Source organism: Melozone crissalis, unplaced genomic scaffold (genome assembly GCF_028551555.1).
Source record: "Melozone crissalis strain CALT ecotype California unplaced genomic scaffold, PUWL_Pcris_2 ptg000027l_1, whole genome shotgun sequence".
Taxonomy (NCBI): Eukaryota; Metazoa; Chordata; class Aves; order Passeriformes; family Passerellidae; genus Melozone; species Melozone crissalis.
In genome coordinates, this window is record NW_026535805.1 from 20226211 (window position 1) to 20246284 (window position 20074).

Sequence of the window (20074 nt, forward strand, 5' to 3'; positions counted from 1 at the left end):
GTGCTTTGGAAGCATTTGTAATGTTTGCTGACCTATCAGTATTTTCATTTGGGGGTCGTAGAATTGATTTTTTTCAACTTGACTTTTGAAGTTATGAGATGGGCTTTGATCTGTTGTCCAGATTTGTGGAATAGCCCCAGAAGCAGCTTCTAAGCATTAGATGTGGCACCATTTAAAGCATATCAAGAGTGGCACATTTGAAGAACTATCTCCCTGTTTCTTTTTGGATAGAAAAAGCTTTTATCTGATACATGTTGAATGATCGTGTTCTTTTGATATTGAATGCTTGTGATATTGATATTAAATAAAAAGAATTAATGTGGAACTCAGCAGTACCTACTGGGACATCTTACTGTGCCTCTCCTGTCATTTGAAGTTTCTCATTCAATTTTTGGTATGACTGCATAACAAAATCAAAACATGATTGCAGAATGTATTAACCACCTAAGTCAGTTTAATCAAATTAGGATCAGTAAATTAAGAAGAGCAGGACAGGCTTTGCTGCTTATTACCAGTCAGAGCAGACACTCTTGGGGTTGCCTAGATGAGGTTCTGATTGTTAACACTTGCTAAGATTAGTGTTTCCAAATCTTTAGTACTGCTACTCTGTTTATTCAAAACTCTGTGGATGTCACCAAAAACTATTATCATCCTATTGTTCTGTTGTGTTGCTAGGTAACTGCCAAAATGTTGATTGGTTATTGATGAGATTGCTTTGATGATGGGATTGTCTGTGTTACAAATGTAGAAACATGTAAGGTACTTTTGTGTGGGCTGACACCAAAAGCACAAACTGTGGTTCATAGCTTTTGCACCTCCGCCTGTTCATTGGGCATGAGTTGTACCTAGGCTGTGTTGTGTCAGCGCCTGTCCAGCCAAGATAAGAGCTTTATCACACTACGACAATGAAGACCCTGTGGTTGACAGTTCTAGTAAAGTTTTGGGTGTCAACATGGCCCTGAATAGTGCTAGGTATGTTATTTGGTCTTTATTTTTGAATACTCCTGATAGCTTGAGTATTCTTCATTGCATAGTTGGACTTATTTCATAGATATTGCATTTTGCTTGACATTGACGTTAGGATTTGGCCACAGCTTCTGGCACCAGTACACAAGGAAATGAATGCTGATCTCTCCCATGATGAAGTAAGTGGATTGCCAGTTGAACTATGCTGCATTAGCAAAGTTTAACACCAGTATAAGGGGAGGATGAGACAGAGCTTGTCAGTGGTTACACAAACATTTCCTTAATGCCGTCACCTTTACATCCCCCTGAGACAGAAGACATTAGTAAATTCTATTCTGTGATTACAGTGCAATTTTGTACACATAATTTTTTTTCATTTGAATACAAAGAATGGGAGTTTATGGTTTTATTTTGAAAATTTCATTCTTCAAGGTGATAAAATAGCATATATTTTCAAGGAAGTCTTTTTTAGGTAAGACAGTTTGAGTGGTCATATAATTTTTGATTCCTGTAGCTTCAAAAATAAATTTAATGAAATATTTTTGTGAGGAGAAAATATAAAATGCTAGGGATAAATTCCAATTTTCCTGTAAGAATCTTGGCAGACAAGAAGTGGTAATAATTTCTTTCTTCTAAATGCATTAGTCTGGGTTAATAAGAAAAATCTTACTGTATTTGATTGCATCACTTGTCCTTTTTTTATATACAAGACATGAATTGTTATGTAAGAACAGTAGGATCTCAGTCTAGTTTTTGTTTCGCTTAAACTGCTCATGAAACTAGTCTTAGTTTTCACAAAAATGGCCAGTTGTCCTAAACAGACGTGTTTAGGACATGTGTGCATGCAGTTTGACACTCAGAAAATGAACAAAATTCAATCTTCAAATATTAATCACTATTTAAACCTGGTTTAAAATAATTTTTCTTAGTCATTGTACTACTGTGCCATAGCTGAAAAGTTTAAGACTGCAACCTGGTAGAATGGCTTTCAATGTCCATGAATCAATGAAGGAAATATGGTCTTTCTCTCTTTTTTGCTTAATGACTTGCATCTTTTATCTTGTCACATAGTTCAATGGCATAGAATTACAATAAATTAGTTTTGCAATTATCAAACCCTTCAACTTCTCTTTGGCATTTAACGAACCTCAGAATCTGTTTATTGCTTCATATACTTTGCCATCATGAATATTAGCCTTTAATTAACTGGAACTCTAATCTTAATCTTTCTCACTATATTGCAATGAAACATTTTTATTAACTTGAAGAAGATAGTATTTGTTACTGTTTTTCTAATAAATGGAATACTTTCAGAATGACCTTTTTATCAGTAATTATAACAATATAAAATGTAAGAAGGCAGAACTCATTATACCAAAGAAAAGCATTGTCTGATTGGTTTTTGTGTATTTCACTTAGCTACATAAAATCACTGAGAAGCCTCAGCTGAAAGAGGCCAATAGGGATCATGTGATCCAGGCTTAGATCAGGAATTGCAAAAAAGTGGAAGAGGAAATCATGTATATAAACTTTTCCTCAGGCATATTGTGCACAGCTAGAATGACCCAAAGCAGTGTTTGCATTAGAGAATAGTGCTCCATGGTGGTCTCCCTAGTAATGAAGGATGGAAGGAAAAGAAACTGTTTGCAAAAGGTGAGCAGTAGTGGCTCAGGGCAGCCACTCTAGCAAAGGTCTCATAAGCTAGGTTTTGTCAGATACAAATGAAACAAGTTGTCTTCATTAAATAAAGGAGAGCACAATAGTACTCTTGAGTCATGCAACATGACTGTATCTTCAATGCAGGGAGAGTTCCACTGTCTTCCTGATTGCTAATAGTTCTTTGTTCTAGATAGATGTTAGGCTCATTTCTGTCTTGATCATTTCATTGCTTTGAAGTCAGTTGCTCTTCCAGGTATTTAGAGGTTTCTGTATCTATTGCAGACCAATCTGACAAGAAAAGCATCTTTAAGACAAAGGGGAAAAACAACAGCTCTCTCTGTTGACACTATTTTCAAGTATTTGGTACACTGCTACGTCTCCAGCTGTACACAGTACTTGGGTAGTTGTACAGTGCAAGAGGAGTTTGGAGGGTAAAAAAGTCCATATTCAAGTGCAGACAATAATGGCATGTAATATTGAAATGAGAGATATGATAATAGATGAAATTTATTAATGGAACTTCTTAATATTTGGTTTTAGGAATGGTTATTTAATTTTTTTCATTGAAAAAATCAGGATTGCATAATGAAATTTACAGTTGACACAATGTTTGGGGTTGTTATTAAAAGAGATGAAAATCATGGCGTGACAGATACAAGTGGAAGCCTTTGAGAACTGATGTAATAGAAATGTAATTAAATATTATAGTAAAAAGTACAGCATAATGTACTTAAAACTAATGGCAAGAAACTATATTAATAACATTGAGCTCATCATCTGAAAAAAATACTTGCTGTGGCAGTTAATCAATGGATAACTATAAGATGCCAATGTGATGTCACCATGAGACTAAATGTAAGGCTGAGAGATCTACCAAACAGACACTATCACATGAAAAATAATACTCACTGTATTTATGATTCCTGATAATAAGGATTTAGTCAACTTGAAAGGATTCCTTTTTCATCAACTTTTCCAATCACAGCTTGAATGTACAGAAACTTTTAGTATTTTCAACGCTGACTTTTGGCCAGGAGTTCCATAAATCCACTCTTTTCTGCATGAATACATAAATACTTCTGTTTGTTCCAAACTTCTTACTGACTAGATGTTATTTTGATGTCCCATCCTTTTACTGGAGGAGATAGTGGAAAATCTGCCGTTATCACCTTCTCCATAATGTCATGATTTTATAGTTCTTTATTTTATTCTTCCATAGTAATAATTTTCTCACTTTATTCTGTTACTTACCTTCAGTCATCATCCTCTTCTGGACCTTTTCTAATTCTACCACTGCCTTTTTTTGAGATGGCAGATCAGAGCAGGTTAAGAGGGAGCTTCTAAACCTTCATGTACGGACAATGCACAACAAAGGGGTTTGATACCAACATACCTTTAGTCCTTCTAGTGTCTTTGTTCCTGGATAAAGAATAGGTAGAAGTTTAATAAATGTAAACATATTTTCTAGAAAATTTGTGAAGTGCAGTAGGAAAAGGCTCATATCAAATTTACTGACATGAGTTGGGAAGAAGAGAATGTCTGGTATCAGAAAAGATGTAATTTAAGATTGCTTTAGGTATCTCTAATTATGGTAGTCTGCTAGAAAGAATTCAGATTGTATCTCACGCAATCAAGACAACATACTCTTTATCAATAATTTAAGATAAAATCTAACAGTGACCTCTGATACTGTGCAGAAAATAATGTTTTAAAGGATGTATGAAAGACCTGTTTGTGAATAATATACAAAAAACCAGAAGTGCTTTTCCAGTGGCCTCAAAGACTTTGAGACTTGCCTCAAATGAGAAAAGGGAAAAAAATCCAAACAACAACAACAAAAAAAAAACCAAACAAAAAAAAACCCCAAAACACACAAGCAAAAAACCCCACAAAAAACCAAGTGAAAGTACTTAGGTTGGTGGCATAGAACAAATTGTTCCTCTGCAGAACAGCAAGTGGAGGTTTCTTTACATTGGTTAGAAATTATTTTCTTTGAGTATTACTCTCAACTGCTGCAGATGTGGTTACTAAACAAGGTTACAGCTGTGCATATCAAATTTGTTTTCACTGGTTGTGGTCTATCGCGGCTGCAATATGCAACAGAAGGTCACAGTTTGGTAGCCCTAGTTGAAGCAATTTTTGGAAAAGTACAGTGCAGGCATATCAATAGTGGACTCCTCTACCTAGGCCAGTGGAAAATTATGTGAAAACACTTTGGGGAAAAAAGGTGCCAAGTCAAATTTAGATCTATAGTTAGCAGAGATAAATTACAGAATAGCCCAAATGAAAAAGAGGATGTTACAAATTTACATTCTGTTCACTGGAAAGCTGGATGCCTGCTAGAAACTAATGTAAGGGTCACTGAATAAAAATAGAATACCAAATACTGGCTATGGTTTATGATCATTGAAGCTCTTCTCCTTTTTTTTTTTTTTTTTTTTTGAAAATGACACATTTTAGCATTTTTAAAAAAAGAAACATGCAGAGAATTGTAGGAAGTTCTTATTCTAGATGTACAGCAATGGAGTTTCACAGTGAAGAATCAGTTGTCAAGGGCATTTGAGATTAGCTTAGCTCTCTTAGACTCTCTTAGCATTTGAGATTAGCTTTGTTAATTAGCTTAAACAATAGATTTCTTTTAAGTACTTGAAATTCTGTTATCACAGTGCCAATTGTTAGTTGCTGTTACTACTATGTTTGAGAAAAAGGTTCCAGCATGAGCATTTTGGAATTGGACTGTCGTTCAGACTATGCTGTATGCTAAACCAGCAATAGCTCAGATAAGGAACTAAGTGGAGCTAAAACAAATTTCCTCACAGGCAGACGAGAGAGGTCTGAGCAAAAGACCTTCATTCTTTCCAGTGCTTCAGCCATCAATACTGAAGGACTGGAAGTCATCTGAAAACCAAATCCATAGCATTTAGGGAAGGGATATGCTAAGAGAGATTTCCTAATCTCGTTACCTAATGACTAGCAAAAGACAGTGGAAGGTGTAAACAGTAATATTAGTTGGAAATCAAGTCAAATTACTTCTAGAAAGAAACAGAAAAAGGATAAATACTTCATTTCCCTACAATTTCTGCTGTTAATGTCACTACCTTCTTGATGTTTTGGTTTTGCTGAAAAATGTGATAATAGAAAGATCTACTTTAAAATATAGCCAGGTTTTATGGGATAATCTGAAAGTGGCAAAAAAAAAAAAAGCAGTTAACAAAACCTGTCAATCATTACCAAAGTGTATTTCAAAGAAGTGAAGTTTAGCATGTAAAGAAGAAAGTGAACTATAATTTGGGAGATCACTATTATTCTTCTTTTATATATATTTTAAGCTAGGCTTTAGACTTTTTCTAGAAATATGTTACCACTAAACTGTGGAGGGTTTTTTTGTTTTTTTTCTTTTTAAGGTAAGAGGGCCCCCACCTGCAGGATCAGTAAAAGAAAGACCAGCAAAACACACAGCTTTTCGCAAGTTTTATGAGAGAGGAGACTTTCCAATTGCTGTTCAGCATGAGTGTGGAGGAAACAAAATCGCCTGGAAGGTAAGTCCTGGCACAGCTGTGACAACCAGCTGAGCTTATTGAAGTGACATCTCTCATTGTCCAACAAAGTTAGCTTGCAAGTAAATACACTGAAATAATTTCTTAGCAAGTGGAAGATGGTGGGAAAGTCATTAGAGAAAGGCCCCTGAGTCAGCTGTCTGCCTTGGCTAACAATTAAATTATATGCTGCGAAAAGGAAGATGACAGAGTTGCTTTGCCTTAGAGAATTGTCTCCTGCCCAATTCATCTCTATTTTTATGAGGACTTGGCAATGCAGCCTGTTTCAGGCAGTCCATCAAATGATGGAAGTGGCTGGATACAGTGAGCAGCAGCCATTTATCTCCCCAGATTTCACCTTCCTGCAGGACACTTCCAAATAGAAGCTTTAATTACCTAAATGGATAGGTCAAGATGGTCTGCTCCCTGAAAATGCAGAGCAGAATACAAACGAAGGCAGATTCGCATTCCACGGCCGTACTCTGAGTCTCCAGCATATGTCAGACAGTGAAATCTCTGTCATACGTGCCTCTGTTACAGGCTGACCTCCACTGCTGAAACCATTACAGCTCCGACATTTCTCTGACAAAAGGTTAATTGGCTTCAAAATAAATGTATTGCCTAATGACTCTATTCTAATGCGGCTGTGTTTCTCTCTAAAATACTTGGTGACGTTATTTGTAAAACTTGCCAATCTTCTAAGTAACTACTGCAGACTTTTAAATTTAATTTTAAAAATGAATGCTGCTCTTTAACCTCTTCCTACTATTTAATTATTTTGGTTATTGTGAATTACTTTATTTTTTGTCTCATTTATTGGACTAGAAAAAGATTTTGCTGGAAGCCATGTTAGTTACAGAAAATGAACATGCTATGCATGAACAAAATGTGTCAGATTTGTAAAATGTTTATAATTTTTCATGTCAAAAATATGATACCAAATTAAATGTAAAGCTATGTTAAGTCATCGCTAAAAGGAGGAATTTTGCAATCTTATAATTGATTCTGCTTCTAACGAAGCAAACAGGGTTGGCTCTGTAGTGTGGTAAGCAGTACGATATTTGATAGTAACTAAATTTTTAAGGTAGCTCTTTTGCTTATTGAAATACAGAAGAAAGATTTGTGCTACTTTTTTGTTGCCTACAGAGGTTTTGAATCAGCACAAAGAATAATTAATAGTTCTTGCAGCAAAGGGAATCTCAGTCCCAAAATACTTTACCCACAATTGAGGTGAGATTCCAGTGCAGTTGGGCTTCAGGCAACACTAGAAATTCCCTTGTTGGACTAGAACTCACAGGCTTACAACTTAAGCCTGCACTCTGATCATCACCAGGTAAGAACCCAGAGGTGATTTTCAAATAACTGCAAAAAAATCTGCAGAATTTAATTTTCATCTTGAGGCTTTTTAATTTCTAATTTCTCAAAATCAAACTGAGAGGTACAGAAATACTGCTGGACTGGCATTCCACTAGATGATGCTAGTGACTGCTTAGTTGACTTAGGACATCAGGAAATTAAATGGAGCTGCATAAGAAGTTCAGATGGGACATTAGGAAAAGGTTTTTCATTGAGAGGGTGGTTGATCACTGGAACAGATTCCCCAGGGAAGTGCTTGTTAGTTTCTGGACAAAGTTCTTAGTCATATGATTTAGATTTATGTAGTCCTGTGAGGAGAAAGGAGTTGTATTTGATGATCCTTATGGGTCACTTCAGCTTGCTAACTTACCTGCAAGCCTTCCAACCACAGATGCATGCTAAAGTGTTTGATTTCTATATCTGGCAGTTTTAATTGTTTGAAATCATACTGCCTTGGACAGTCCCAACAGCAGAGTCTCTAGTCAAAGATTCAGCATGTATTTTTTCTTAACACAATTTGCAGTCTTCTAGACCTACTTCAGGTCCTACCACTGCCCACCTACTTCAGTAAAACATTGGCTTTTAGCTTGTGCAGTGTAGGACTGAAATGTCATGCAAGACTTATTTTTGCTCTTCTGCTAATCCTGTATTTTGAGAAAAAATATTAGAACTTCAGCATTAATGCAAGTAAGGAGCATAGTACTGGACTATTCTATTCCTGTATTAGTGCAGGTTCAGAGTCAACCTTATTTCCCTTATTCCGTGCCACTCAATTTAGTCACAAATCAATCCTGAGTGAGTTCTGTGGCAGGCAGGCTCTCAACAACACCGAGGTATAGAGTTATCTGAGACTATTGTTTAGTTTGACATGCAACTGTCATTGATTACTGTGCAGTTTAAGTACATGAAACAGGCAAACTGGCGTTTTCCAGTTCAGACTTTGCATTAGATACCTTCTGAAGTCTTAGAAGCTGCCCAGAGCTGCAAAAGGATGAGAATGTTGTTCATCATTAGGTGATACTTAAAGGTACAGATAAAGTAAGGTCTATATTTTTCACTTGTTATAATAAGGACAGAGTTGCACTACTCAAAAGACATTTAATGGCTAATTTTCATCAGTTCATTAATTGTATATCTAATTAAAGAAGTTAACTTTTAGTGATATATCTTACTCAATACTGCTAAATTCATAACAATTGAAAAGATATTTTACTTACGAAATGTGTTAAGGCAAATGTTCTATAAAAGCTTGGCTGAAGTATACTTATTTGCACAAATCATGATCAAGTGGAAGGATAAAAAGAAAAAATGAATGGTAACAATGATATTTTAGTCCTGCTGTAATTGTCCAATATCCATGTTTTATGTTGAGAGAGGTTTTTTGCTCTGTTTAGTTATAATGTATATCGTAGTTGGTTTTAGTCTTGTTGGTTTGTCTATCAAATGGTGCGTGAGAGAAAATGCAGGAGGGTCTCAACTGATTTTTTTTACTAGGAAAGGAAAATACTACAGGATTTTGTTCTTTCCTGCAAAATACACAGCTGTAATTATTTGCTTCTTTGCATGTTTTTATAATTAGTGAATCAAAACTGTAATTGTCAGACTTTTATTTTTTTAGCACTTCAAACACTTGTTCATTATGCTGTTATTCTTTGGACAGAATACAGTAATTTTTAGACAGAACAGGAGAATCTGAAATGCTTTAATATACATTAATTGTATTTGGTTAATATGTGCCAAAAAATTTACACAAATGACTGTTGATATTGTGACAGTTCTGTATATCTATCATTTTAAGCCCATGATTAATTAGCTGTAAGGGCTGGCTGTGTGTAACTGTGGTTGTAGACCTAGATGAAATATAAATTTAACTTCAGGAAATGTATGGAACTGTTTCTGAGTAACTGTATGTGTTGAATATTTAATTCTGAAATAATAGTGCTTTTCTGTTGTTATATAGCTTAATTGTTTCCAAAATGTGCTAAATTTAGAAAGAGGCATTCTTGCACCAAATTAATCCTAAGCATAAACAAAATTGAACTGTGCAGATAAATCATGGTGTTTACCTTGGTGTCTTTTCTTAAAAAAAGGGAACAAACCACTAGATAATTTTAGAAATATGTGTGCTCTTGGTGAATTTTCAGACTAAGTCTCTACTTGTCGACAGGCATCTCTTTGAATATTTCTGTAATGCTGTCATTCTGGCTGGTAAGTTTTACTATTGTTGTAAGTTTAAATAAGCCTGTTTCAACCTAATGGAAGAAAAATGTAAAAAGATAATATACACTTACAAGAACAGGACATTGAAGCTGGTTTTATTATAGACGAGAACAGGAAATTGAAGCTGGTTTTAAAGAATGCCAATTTTTTTTCCAGAGGGGAAAAAAAAAAAAAAAAAACCTCTGATAATGCCAAAGCAAGATTATGTGGTTCTACAGGATATAATCACATTTATTTCTGAAAGAATATGACATTGATTGTTTTGGGGTTCCTAATGTTTGTTTTCAAATCTGGAGAGAAGTTGTCATTTTGTCATTGTGATAAAGTGATTATAGATAATGATTATAATTTGTTAGTTATGTCTGTGAAAACAAGACATAACTCGCTACACAAATTTCTGGCTTTGATTGCAATTAAATTAATAAAATAATTTCAAAATTAATTCCAGATTTTTCATCCCTATTCAGGGGATGTACTAGCAGTCAGTAAATTCGTTGGTAAGTAGCGTCTGCTCAGTGTAACATTTTAATATCTATTTTGAAGCATTTGTTTTTATCCTTCCTTGGTAATCAAAAAGAGAACTGTATATATACCAATGCCTTAAAATTTCTGCAAATATTTAATGTTTATATTTCTTTTGTAAGGTAGTTTTTAAGATCTGGAAATAAACAACTCCTTTATTGAGTTATTGAACAAATGTTCAAGGATCTTTCCAAATAGGAAGCATTTGATTTTTTCCACTAAGAGAGAATGAATAATAATGGCGTGGTTTGAAAAAGTATTTCTAATATGTATTAAATATAAAACTTGAGAATGTAAATTGTTGTTAATTTAGAATTAGATAATATTAGAAAGTGATCTTTATATCGAAAGAATATAATAAAATATTTATAAGTCTTTTGACTACTTTTGTGGGATCCCATAGTTCTTTTCCAGCTTATGTGTATTCCAATTTTATTTCAAAATGTATTAATACATTCTTTTGCACAATCTCATACCAAGCTATGAATAATAAAAGCTCATAGTTCAGGTCTGAAAAGGATGTCCATTTTTAAATATACGATACTAAATTAAAAAAGGTCAGAATGCAATTAAACTTTGACTAAGAAAGTTGATAAAACCAAGGAACTATTTCTGAATTATAAAGTATGTGTTTGAAATGCAGTGTCTCTGTATTAAATGGAAAGTCATCAGAATGTTTGAAAAATTATTTTTAGGGAGTGGAGTTAATTATGCAAGTTATTATGCAGGAGTAAAAAAAGCTTCTATTCTTCAAAAGAATTGTAGCAATTTCAGAGAAATGAAAGCCAAATTCAAAACCTCAAACTTTTTAAGCAAAATGACAACATGAATATGATTTCTGTTTTTGGGGGTTTTTCCCAGAGTCTCTGTATTCACTAAGGATATTACTTCTGCCATTTTAGTTGCTCTTCATTTGCTCTTTCCTACACAGTTAATTTTTTTTTCAGCATCTAGTATAAGCTGTGGTAGCAAATTTATTTCTTTGTGATATAAACTAACTGCAGGGCTGAAAGAAAGTGATCTGCCTTCAACATCATGAATTACGAATGCACATCCTTTCACCTACTAATGAAAGTTGTTTTTAGTAGTAGGGAGTACAAACGATTTGAACTTTCCATAGTATAATTTTTATTAGTATGTTGTATACTAGTTTACATAGAATTCTGAACTTATATGATTGAGCTGCTACCTATATCCAGCACTAAGATAAAAAGTTGTTGTTTTTGTGTTGTGGTGGTGGTTTTGGTTTTGTTTTGCTTAGTTGGTTTGGACGTTGGACTTTGTTTTGGGCTTTTCTCTATAAAATGACTTGGTTTTAAATTTTGTTTTATTTCTTGGAAGTGCAGTCTTTTTTGCTTGCTTGAGGAATAAGTTTTACAAGAGAGAAAATACTTTCTTTATATCAAGTCAGAGAGGAGACGTTTTCATTTGCAGAGCTTTCAATTGATGTCTTTGATGCATTTTTCATTTTTGTAGCATTGTTTTGTCATTAAACTAGATGAATACACACTGTATGTTATTTACTATGTAGTATCAAGTAAAATTGGGTAACATTTTCCAAAGTTCAAATCTCCAAATAAATTAAAAGTAATTGGATGGAGCTCATTTACCCTAAAGAATGACCCCATTATTATACTGTCATCTTGCAATTTGTGTAATTCAAGATGTAATTCAAGAAGTTGAGGGGTTTTAAGCTTGTTCCTATCTAAGGGGGAGGTTCAACTTTGCTTCACCTCTTCTACTTTCTATTTCTGAAGCATGCTTGAAACTGGCACTGACATTTATCAGAGCCCTCGTTGGGTAGTTTTATCTCACTAACTCAGGAAAGAAGGTGGGTGTGTTTTTTCTTGATAAGCTACGCATTTGTAGTCCTGGGAACTTTGATTATATGACAATCCATGAGTGCTAATGCTGAGTGTTGGTGAAGAAGAGAGAAACAGTAGCAAAGTACAGTGAAAAATGTGAGAGTTGAGGGATTTCAAAACTGTTGTTTTCAGCAGTCACGAGCTGCTAGATTACTTTAGCTGTTTGTGGAATTGCAGCCTCAGACACCTGAAAGCGAAGAGAACGAAGTGCTGTGAAAATTAATACTTCTTTAAAATATATTTTCAGATAGAGACAGATTTTTTCTGCATCCACTTTTTGTTAAACTGTATTTAATATCTTAGTAAAAGATGTTGAGAGGACACTGTAAAAAAAACTGGTAAATCCTCCACAAGTGTTGTCCTGCAGAATGACAGCTTTTTGCAAGGTTATGTAGAAAGAGGAAAGGTCATGTATCATGCACAGACACAGTTGGTACAGCACAGAATGGTGTTACATTATATTTTATTTAATCTCTTCATTCATGTTTTAAGCAATGGTTCAGTTTTCTGCTGCAATTGACCTCTGTTTATCTTTCTCAGAGGACTCCTTTTTCAACATCTCTCCAGTGATCATTAATAAACCTGTCTCCACTGCAAGTGTGTTGGTATAACTGAAAATTGCAGTGTGGATTCAAGAAAAGGCAAATGAAAGCAAGAACTTAATAAGCTAAAAATAATACATAATAATTTAGAGAAACTAGAAGTATGAATTGAGGTAAAGTAAACTCTTGAAGAAGCAAATTTTAAATGCTGCCTGTGAGGAAAAAAACCCACTACAACTGATATAGTGCAAATTAATAGTTTGGATAATGGTATTTTTTTAAAAAAAGAAAGTAAAAGCCTCAGTTTTCTATGAAGACAGTAATACAGCAAACTGTGTGGCATGGTAGCAAGAAAGAATTATTCAGCTTTAAACTAAAAATGCTCAGTTGCATAATCTTAATTTGGTAGTTACTAATAGCCTGTATACTATGGCTTACTAAAGCAAGCACAAGCCAATACTTTGCATAAACATTCATGTTTAGATAAATGTCATTCATCATTCTTTATGGTATTAGTAACCAACTAATCACTAGCAAAAGTGTTGTCTCGGCTGATGTGCATGCAACTTTTTCTTAGAGAGTGCTAAAAATTTCCATCACAAGACTATTTTTGTTTTGTTTTTTAAATGCAGAATACTAAGAAATAGGCACATCCTAATGACTATGACCTCGTTTTCATTTAATGCAAACTCCTTTAAATTTCTTGAGAAATGTTATATTGTGCTATACATACACCCAGTCTATGACCCTAGGTCATAAAAAGAGAGAATGCAAAATATTTTCTAGCAGATAAAACAAAATTTCCATTGACTGCAATAGAATGGGATCATTATTGTCATATGTAAATATTACTCATCATCCTCTCCCTTTTCTCCCTATAATATTACAAATTTTCCTGTGATCTATTAAGTTTTTAGTTTATAATGCTCACAGGAATCTATTTTTGATCAACTGTCCTAATCTCTGTCTTAAATCTAAGGCAGCGTTAGTTTTGATCTAATAACATTTATATTTAACAATGTGTTAATTTTATATTTATATGTAATACGTTTGTGGTTGGATTTTTTCAAAATCACTATTTATATTTACTCTAGCATTTTATGTGACATGGCTAAGTTTAATCATCTTCAGTTTAATAATTTACAGACTAAAATATGATACCAAGCTGATGTCCTTCAATTAAGGCAACGTTTTTAAAGTTGTTGAGTAATTCTGGGTGTACTTCCAGTTTCCATTCCATGGTACATATAGTCACAGAAATATTGCAACAGTAGAAAAAATATTGTAATAGAAGTGCAGGTCTTAGAAGAAATGTGAGATGTTAGAGATTAAAAAAGAATCTTATCAAAATGTTACTGCAAAACTCTGTTGCAAAATGCTATGTTTTTATGAAATCCCATAAAGATCATTGTGACTATTCCAGTACTTACCACAATTCTCATTGGTTGATTTTTTTTGTACATTTAAGGTAGTATTTTTAGTGAAACACCAAGTTAATGTCACATATGTATTAGAGGTTACTCAATGCAATCCCTCCTCTTTACCACTTGTGGCTCACAAGTAATGTGATTGTAAAATGTAATTCTTTCTGGAGTTAGATTTTTACAGTCCTCTAGTCCTTTCCATTTCTTTCATATTTATAATGTATTAATTTAATGTCTCTTTTCCCTGTGCTCAGAAAATGTACCATATATTTTAAAAATACAGCATGCCCATTTACTTACCGGCTGAATAATGTTTTCTTAAGAAGTAAAGGTTTTCCTATGAATGTGTGAGATCTCCTTTCTCTTAACAACATCAATGCTGAATCTGGGGACTACTGTTGTGATGGAGTCTAAAAAAGCCTTGCAAAGAATAGTGACAGTTTACCTGATTCCTATAGTACACAGCAGACATATTTCATTCAGTGACTCCTCTGTAGCTAATTAATAGTTGCAACTCATCCCAGGATTCTAGAAAAAAGTAATGTTGTGCCAGTTAATTTACTATTCCTTTCCTCCTGAATATATAATTTAAGCCATTCCTTTATTTGCCATCTCCTGAAAGCGTATGGAATGAAAACTCAGCCATGTATCAGAAATAACTTTAATTTAAATTTGCTAAATGACCTCTGAAAGCTAGATGAAAGATTTTCTGCTGAATGGGCTGGTGCTCCCTGCCTGTATAATGTATGTGAGAAATTAGTGTGAATGGTTCACTTTTATGGAGTAGTGCTGCTTGTAGTAAGCCTGCAGAAACAATTTTCCCCCAAGCCTCCATCTGTTCTTCAAACCAGGGCATATGCCATCTCATTGAGCTTGAAAGTCAACTGATTTATAACTCCTGAAAAGTGCATAGATTGAAAAGAAAGGTCGACTGCTGCTATGTGACAATGATTTGCTAGGTACTTGGATAAAGACAATTCACGTTAGTATGGACTCCAAAGGACACAAGTGGTGGTGTAAGCTTTGGAAATTGGTAAATTGACATTTAGGACAAAAACAAATTGCTCCTCCTCCTTCAGGTAAGCAGGTGCCTTTCTTCTTTAAGATGGAAACATTTAGAAAGCAAGTAGTAATACAACGAAGACTTCTTGTTACTCTCGTTATATTTAGACAGAGTAAGCTTTTCCTAGGCACAAAAGTTGCCATCTCGAAGTGCCGTGACTTGTTCCACTTTAATCTTAAAGGTGCAAGCAGAAACATCTGTCTTTAAAAGTGCATCTTGTTGTTTTGTCAGAAAGTTTTGTTCAGTGCCACAAACATAGCACTGATGAATTTTCTCTATCTACCCTGAAGGTGATTTCTGAGCCATATCCAATTAATGGATGACTTGTTCTCTGGCCATTAGTTATCAGCCTTTCTACTTTTACCTGAATATTGCAGAGTTCTCTGGCAAGTGACAAAACAAATGGAATTGACAACATAAAAATCAATGTGTGTTTGATGTTTTCATTTCTAGTAGTCATTTACTGTGACCGTTCTGCTCTGAGTCTCATATTGAATAATTTCTTCAACTACTGTTTCTTACCAATTCTGATTTTTTAAGTAACATTTCAGGTAAAACATGGCTTGGAGTTAAATGATTTATTTAAGAAAGAAATCTAGAAATTATACAGTCTTTCAATATGAAAATATGGAGCAGATTTTGCCTTGAAAAACACAATGGTGACGTATAAAAAGTTCATGGGAACAGCAGGAAGAGCCATCCTCTACAATTATTAAGTTTTTGCTTCTTAAGGTGTCTGTAGCATGTGTTAGGAAAAAAATGCCTCTGTAGCTTTCTACAATCATCTGATTTTGTGTAGCCATGGATATCCTGACCTAGCTCACGCAGACAAGCATACTTTCTGAACATAAAATTCAGTAAAGAAAAGCAGAGCTGTGGAGATTAACTAGATCGTCGTTATCAATTATTTCTTTTGTATGAGTCACTACCCAACATAGGTACTGGTTATTCATATATTGTGTATGCTATTGACTGATTAAAGATGATGAAAATGTTGAGCTAAGAAACCATGACAATTACATACAAATTGTAAGTACCTTATTTTGCTATAAGACTGAAGAGATTTGTTAAACACTTATAATGCAGTTTATAACATCAGAAGGTTTTATAAGGAGAATATGAGGTGTTTAAGAAAACTTCATACTGTATGTCTATACGTTTACAGAGAAAAGTTCACTGTCACTGGAAGCATCTTTTCTAAAACCATATTCAGTGGATGTGTCTGCTTTGGAAATGTATTTTTTGTGGATGTCTGTTCTCAGTTTTGTGACAAACACTATATATTTTGTTAATTTTTCATTGTTTCATTTTTATTGTCCACTATATATTAGGCATGTGTGCGAGGCAAATTTAACTCCCGCAGTTCCATTTAATTTCCCCTACTACTTTCAAAGCATGAATTAATTCATCATCATTTCGGTATAATTTTCTCATCACTAGCCTTGATGAATGTTTCACATCAAATTTATGTTCACATCTACTATGCTACTGAGTTCTGATCTGTCCTAAGCACTGCTCTCATTTCTCACATTGTTATTCTGCAAAATAATAGCATCTCTTTGCTAATAATACCTTTTTTATTGCCTTTTTTCTTTCTTCCATCTGGTTTTTTTCCATCTGCATTTCCTCTTGCTTAACTATGAAGTGTTTGTTATCATGGGAAATTATTCACCAGGATAACTGAGCAGGATCTGGTTTAAGTCAAGAATGCCTTTTACATATTTTTTAATGAAGTAAGTGTGTCCTTGGTCAGAAATCATTTAGATTAAGATTGATGCAAGCTTCCTAAAACAGCAAGACCTAAATCTTAGACCTCTTTTTTTGTTTCCCTAAATTCCCTCATCCTTTGAAAGTTGTTGACAACTTGTTTTGATGAAATATAAATTTGGCATGAAGGAGATCGGTTCCTGCACCTATTTAAGCATGCACCTAATGTCTTGTGATTAAACCCACTGAAGGCAAATTTTTGCTTGCATTATGTAGAATTGGTGTGAGATGTACCTACCTCTACAATGAGAAAAAGATATTTCCATTTGTTTTCAATCATAAAGATGTAACTTCCTTAAGAAGTGCTAGTTTCAAATTAAATTATTGCATCTTTAAGACATTAAAGAGCTTAAAACTTCAGCTCATTTGTGTCTGATAAAATCTCTCTAAAGGTGATTGAATTATGTGTTTTATGAAAAAAAGAAGACTGAGTCTATATTTGCATTTCAAATAGCAGTGTGAATTTTTGACAGTAGTAGTAGCATGTGGTAGTTTATCACAGCAAAAATAAGACATCATAAATATTTAAATGAGGTAGTTCCTCTTGGCTTTTGGCTTTGCACATTAACACTCAGGAAACAGACAATTGTGGGGAATTGTAAGAACTGCAGTTTTACTAAGTGACAATCTGTGAGTTGTTAGTATGCTGTACTGTGGCTTCCTTCAATACCATGAAAAAAAATGTGTCTTAATTAGGTTTTAAAGTTACATAGTTTCCCTATACTTGAAAAATCTAAATAACTGTAGGACCTGGTAGAATTATATATTTAGAAAATCAGCATTGAAACCCTCAATAACCTAACTGGCACATTAGACTTAAAAATAATTAATTTTAATCTCATTGCATCTCATTTTCAAATTAATATTACATTCATAAATGCAGGTAAATCTGTGCCTTATTTAAAGAACTATTACCAAAAGATAGACAAAGGAAAATTACAAATTACAGTCTTTAAAGAGATTCAAATATTCAGATTAATATCTTCTCAGGCTGTAGTGTGACTAAAAAAGGGTGTTGCTTCCAGTGTAATTGAAACTACAGTCTGAATGCAGATCTCCTTAGAAATATGAGTCCTCTTTTAATGTAGTGGATCTTGTCACATTGTCCAGTGACCATGTGCACTGGAGTACAGTTCTGCTCTCAAAAAGCAACACGGTCAATATTGGTCTGTTCTCTTCCTATCCAAACAAATTTTTGCTAGGATCAGAAGTCCATGGTGGTACACTTCAGAATCATAAATACCTCTATGAGCCTGTACCATAAGTGATGTTCCCATTCTTTGCTTCTTATCTTGTCCTTTCAGGCTCTTAAAAAGGCTAGTTCGGATGGGAAACCCCTACTTTGCTTTGCCATTTAAAAACAGCATTGGAACATTGCTGCTCTTATTATTTCTAGAGTGGTAGACAGGGTCCCTGGATAAAGCCCATATCTGAAGCAGAAACATTCCTTTTAACAAAGCTTGGGCTAGAATGTCAATTTTGCTCTTGAACTCAGGTGAAGTTTCCTTTGAGTCGTTGCTTACCTTGTGCTTCTACAGAGTGAAAGAGAAAATGCGTTAACTTAGCTTAATATGATTTTTTTTTTGCTTAATATAGTCACACATCAGTTCAAATGCTTGCTAAAAAAACCCCACAAAAAACAGCAAAAGCCAAACCACATAATAATCAGGTGAAAATTGCAGTCCTTTCGATATCTGTTCCAAAATCTAACCTTCTGTTCCTGTGCAGCACTTTGGGTGAAACCACAAGTAACTATAAATTGATACAAAAGGGCATAGTAATTATTTGTTTGAAAATTTGTATTCCATCGTTATTAAGACTACTTTACTCCTTTCAGAGTTAAAACAAACTTTCCTGTTTAAAACTGTTGCTTTCATACAGCTCTCAGGGGTTATTTTATTTTGAGCTCAAATAATATTTGCCAATTTTCTAATTTAGCTGGAAATTTCTAGCTTAAGATGGAGATGAGGAAAGCTGCATTTTTTATTTTCTAGGATTAAATCTGTATTTTATATCTGCTTTCTGCATTACTGTTTTTCATACCTTATATGCTTTGATGCTTTTCTGAAGAGGTTGGGAAAATTAGCTGTCTAAAACTCTTCAGTAATATCATTCAATTTGCCCTATTTTTTTGATGAACTTTAAGAAGCATATATCCAGAATCATGATACTACAAACCTTCCCCAGAACGGGAAAAAAAATAAACTTTATCTGATAAGGAAAACCCTTGATCTTTTTTTAATTTATACTTGGATTTTTATAAATCTTTTAACTTGAACTTATTAAAAAAAAATCCTTCACAAATTAGATTGGAAATGCATAGCATATTATTTGCAATGTATTTATCATCAACTGTGATTAATTTGATCCATTATTTCTGTGAGATAATAAAAGAAGGTCATAAAATTCAGTCCATCTTCAACAGAAGTACCTAAGCTATGTGTAACAAGTGTGGAAAGACAAATTGAATACAACTTCTGTTCACATAGCTCCTGACTCAGTCCATCAGTAATCTCTGGTCTCCAGACATTCATGACAGCAGAAAACAAGGTTATCTTAATGTGTTCTTGTGTACAGAGTTGCAGCTAATTAGGACAATTGTTTGTTTTCAGGGGTATGGAAAGTCTAAATTATGGTTTGACCACCTCAGAGGTGATTTAAACCATCTGACTGACACTGCATGAAGTTGATTTCAAATGCTCAATAGAATAGAATATTTCCGTGGAAAGTTGACATGCCATGATAATCTAGTCCACTGCCTGGTCACTTTCTGATGCACTGGTTAGAACTAGAAACCATCAGTAATAACAATCACAAGAGATCAGAACCTTCAGCCCCATGTCTTTTCCCCAGGTATATGTTTATTTGTGATCTTAGATTATTAATCTAGGTTTTTTAAACATAGCCTAATGTGGTGATATCATCTAATATGTTGACTATCAGGTTAGAATAATCTTTCAAGAATATCTTTTAAGAAGGGGCCTAATTTTTAGGTTTGCACTAGCTGTAATTCAAAATTGTAGTTACTGGTTAGCATTTGGTTATTCAATGAAAATTTAAAGGTAGCAAATATACATTGGAACTACTAGAATTGGGCTGTTTCTCTTCATCTTTTATTTTATCAAAGAGGTTTGCTGATAAGCCTTAGAATGTA

General features: G+C 34.0%; 1 protein-coding gene across 4 annotated transcripts in view; it reads left to right on the top strand.

The window, feature by feature from the left end:
* PACRG (parkin coregulated) overlaps nt 1–20074 on the top strand; it is a 211416-nt gene that overhangs the window by 41238 nt on the left and 150104 nt on the right. For all 4 annotated transcript variants that reach the window (XM_054279633.1, XM_054279632.1, XM_054279630.1 and 1 more), the window contains exon 3: nt 6030–6164. In XM_054279633.1, coding sequence (XP_054135608.1) covers nt 6030–6164 — 135 coding nt within the window. The remainder of the gene's footprint in view (nt 1–6029; nt 6165–20074) is intronic.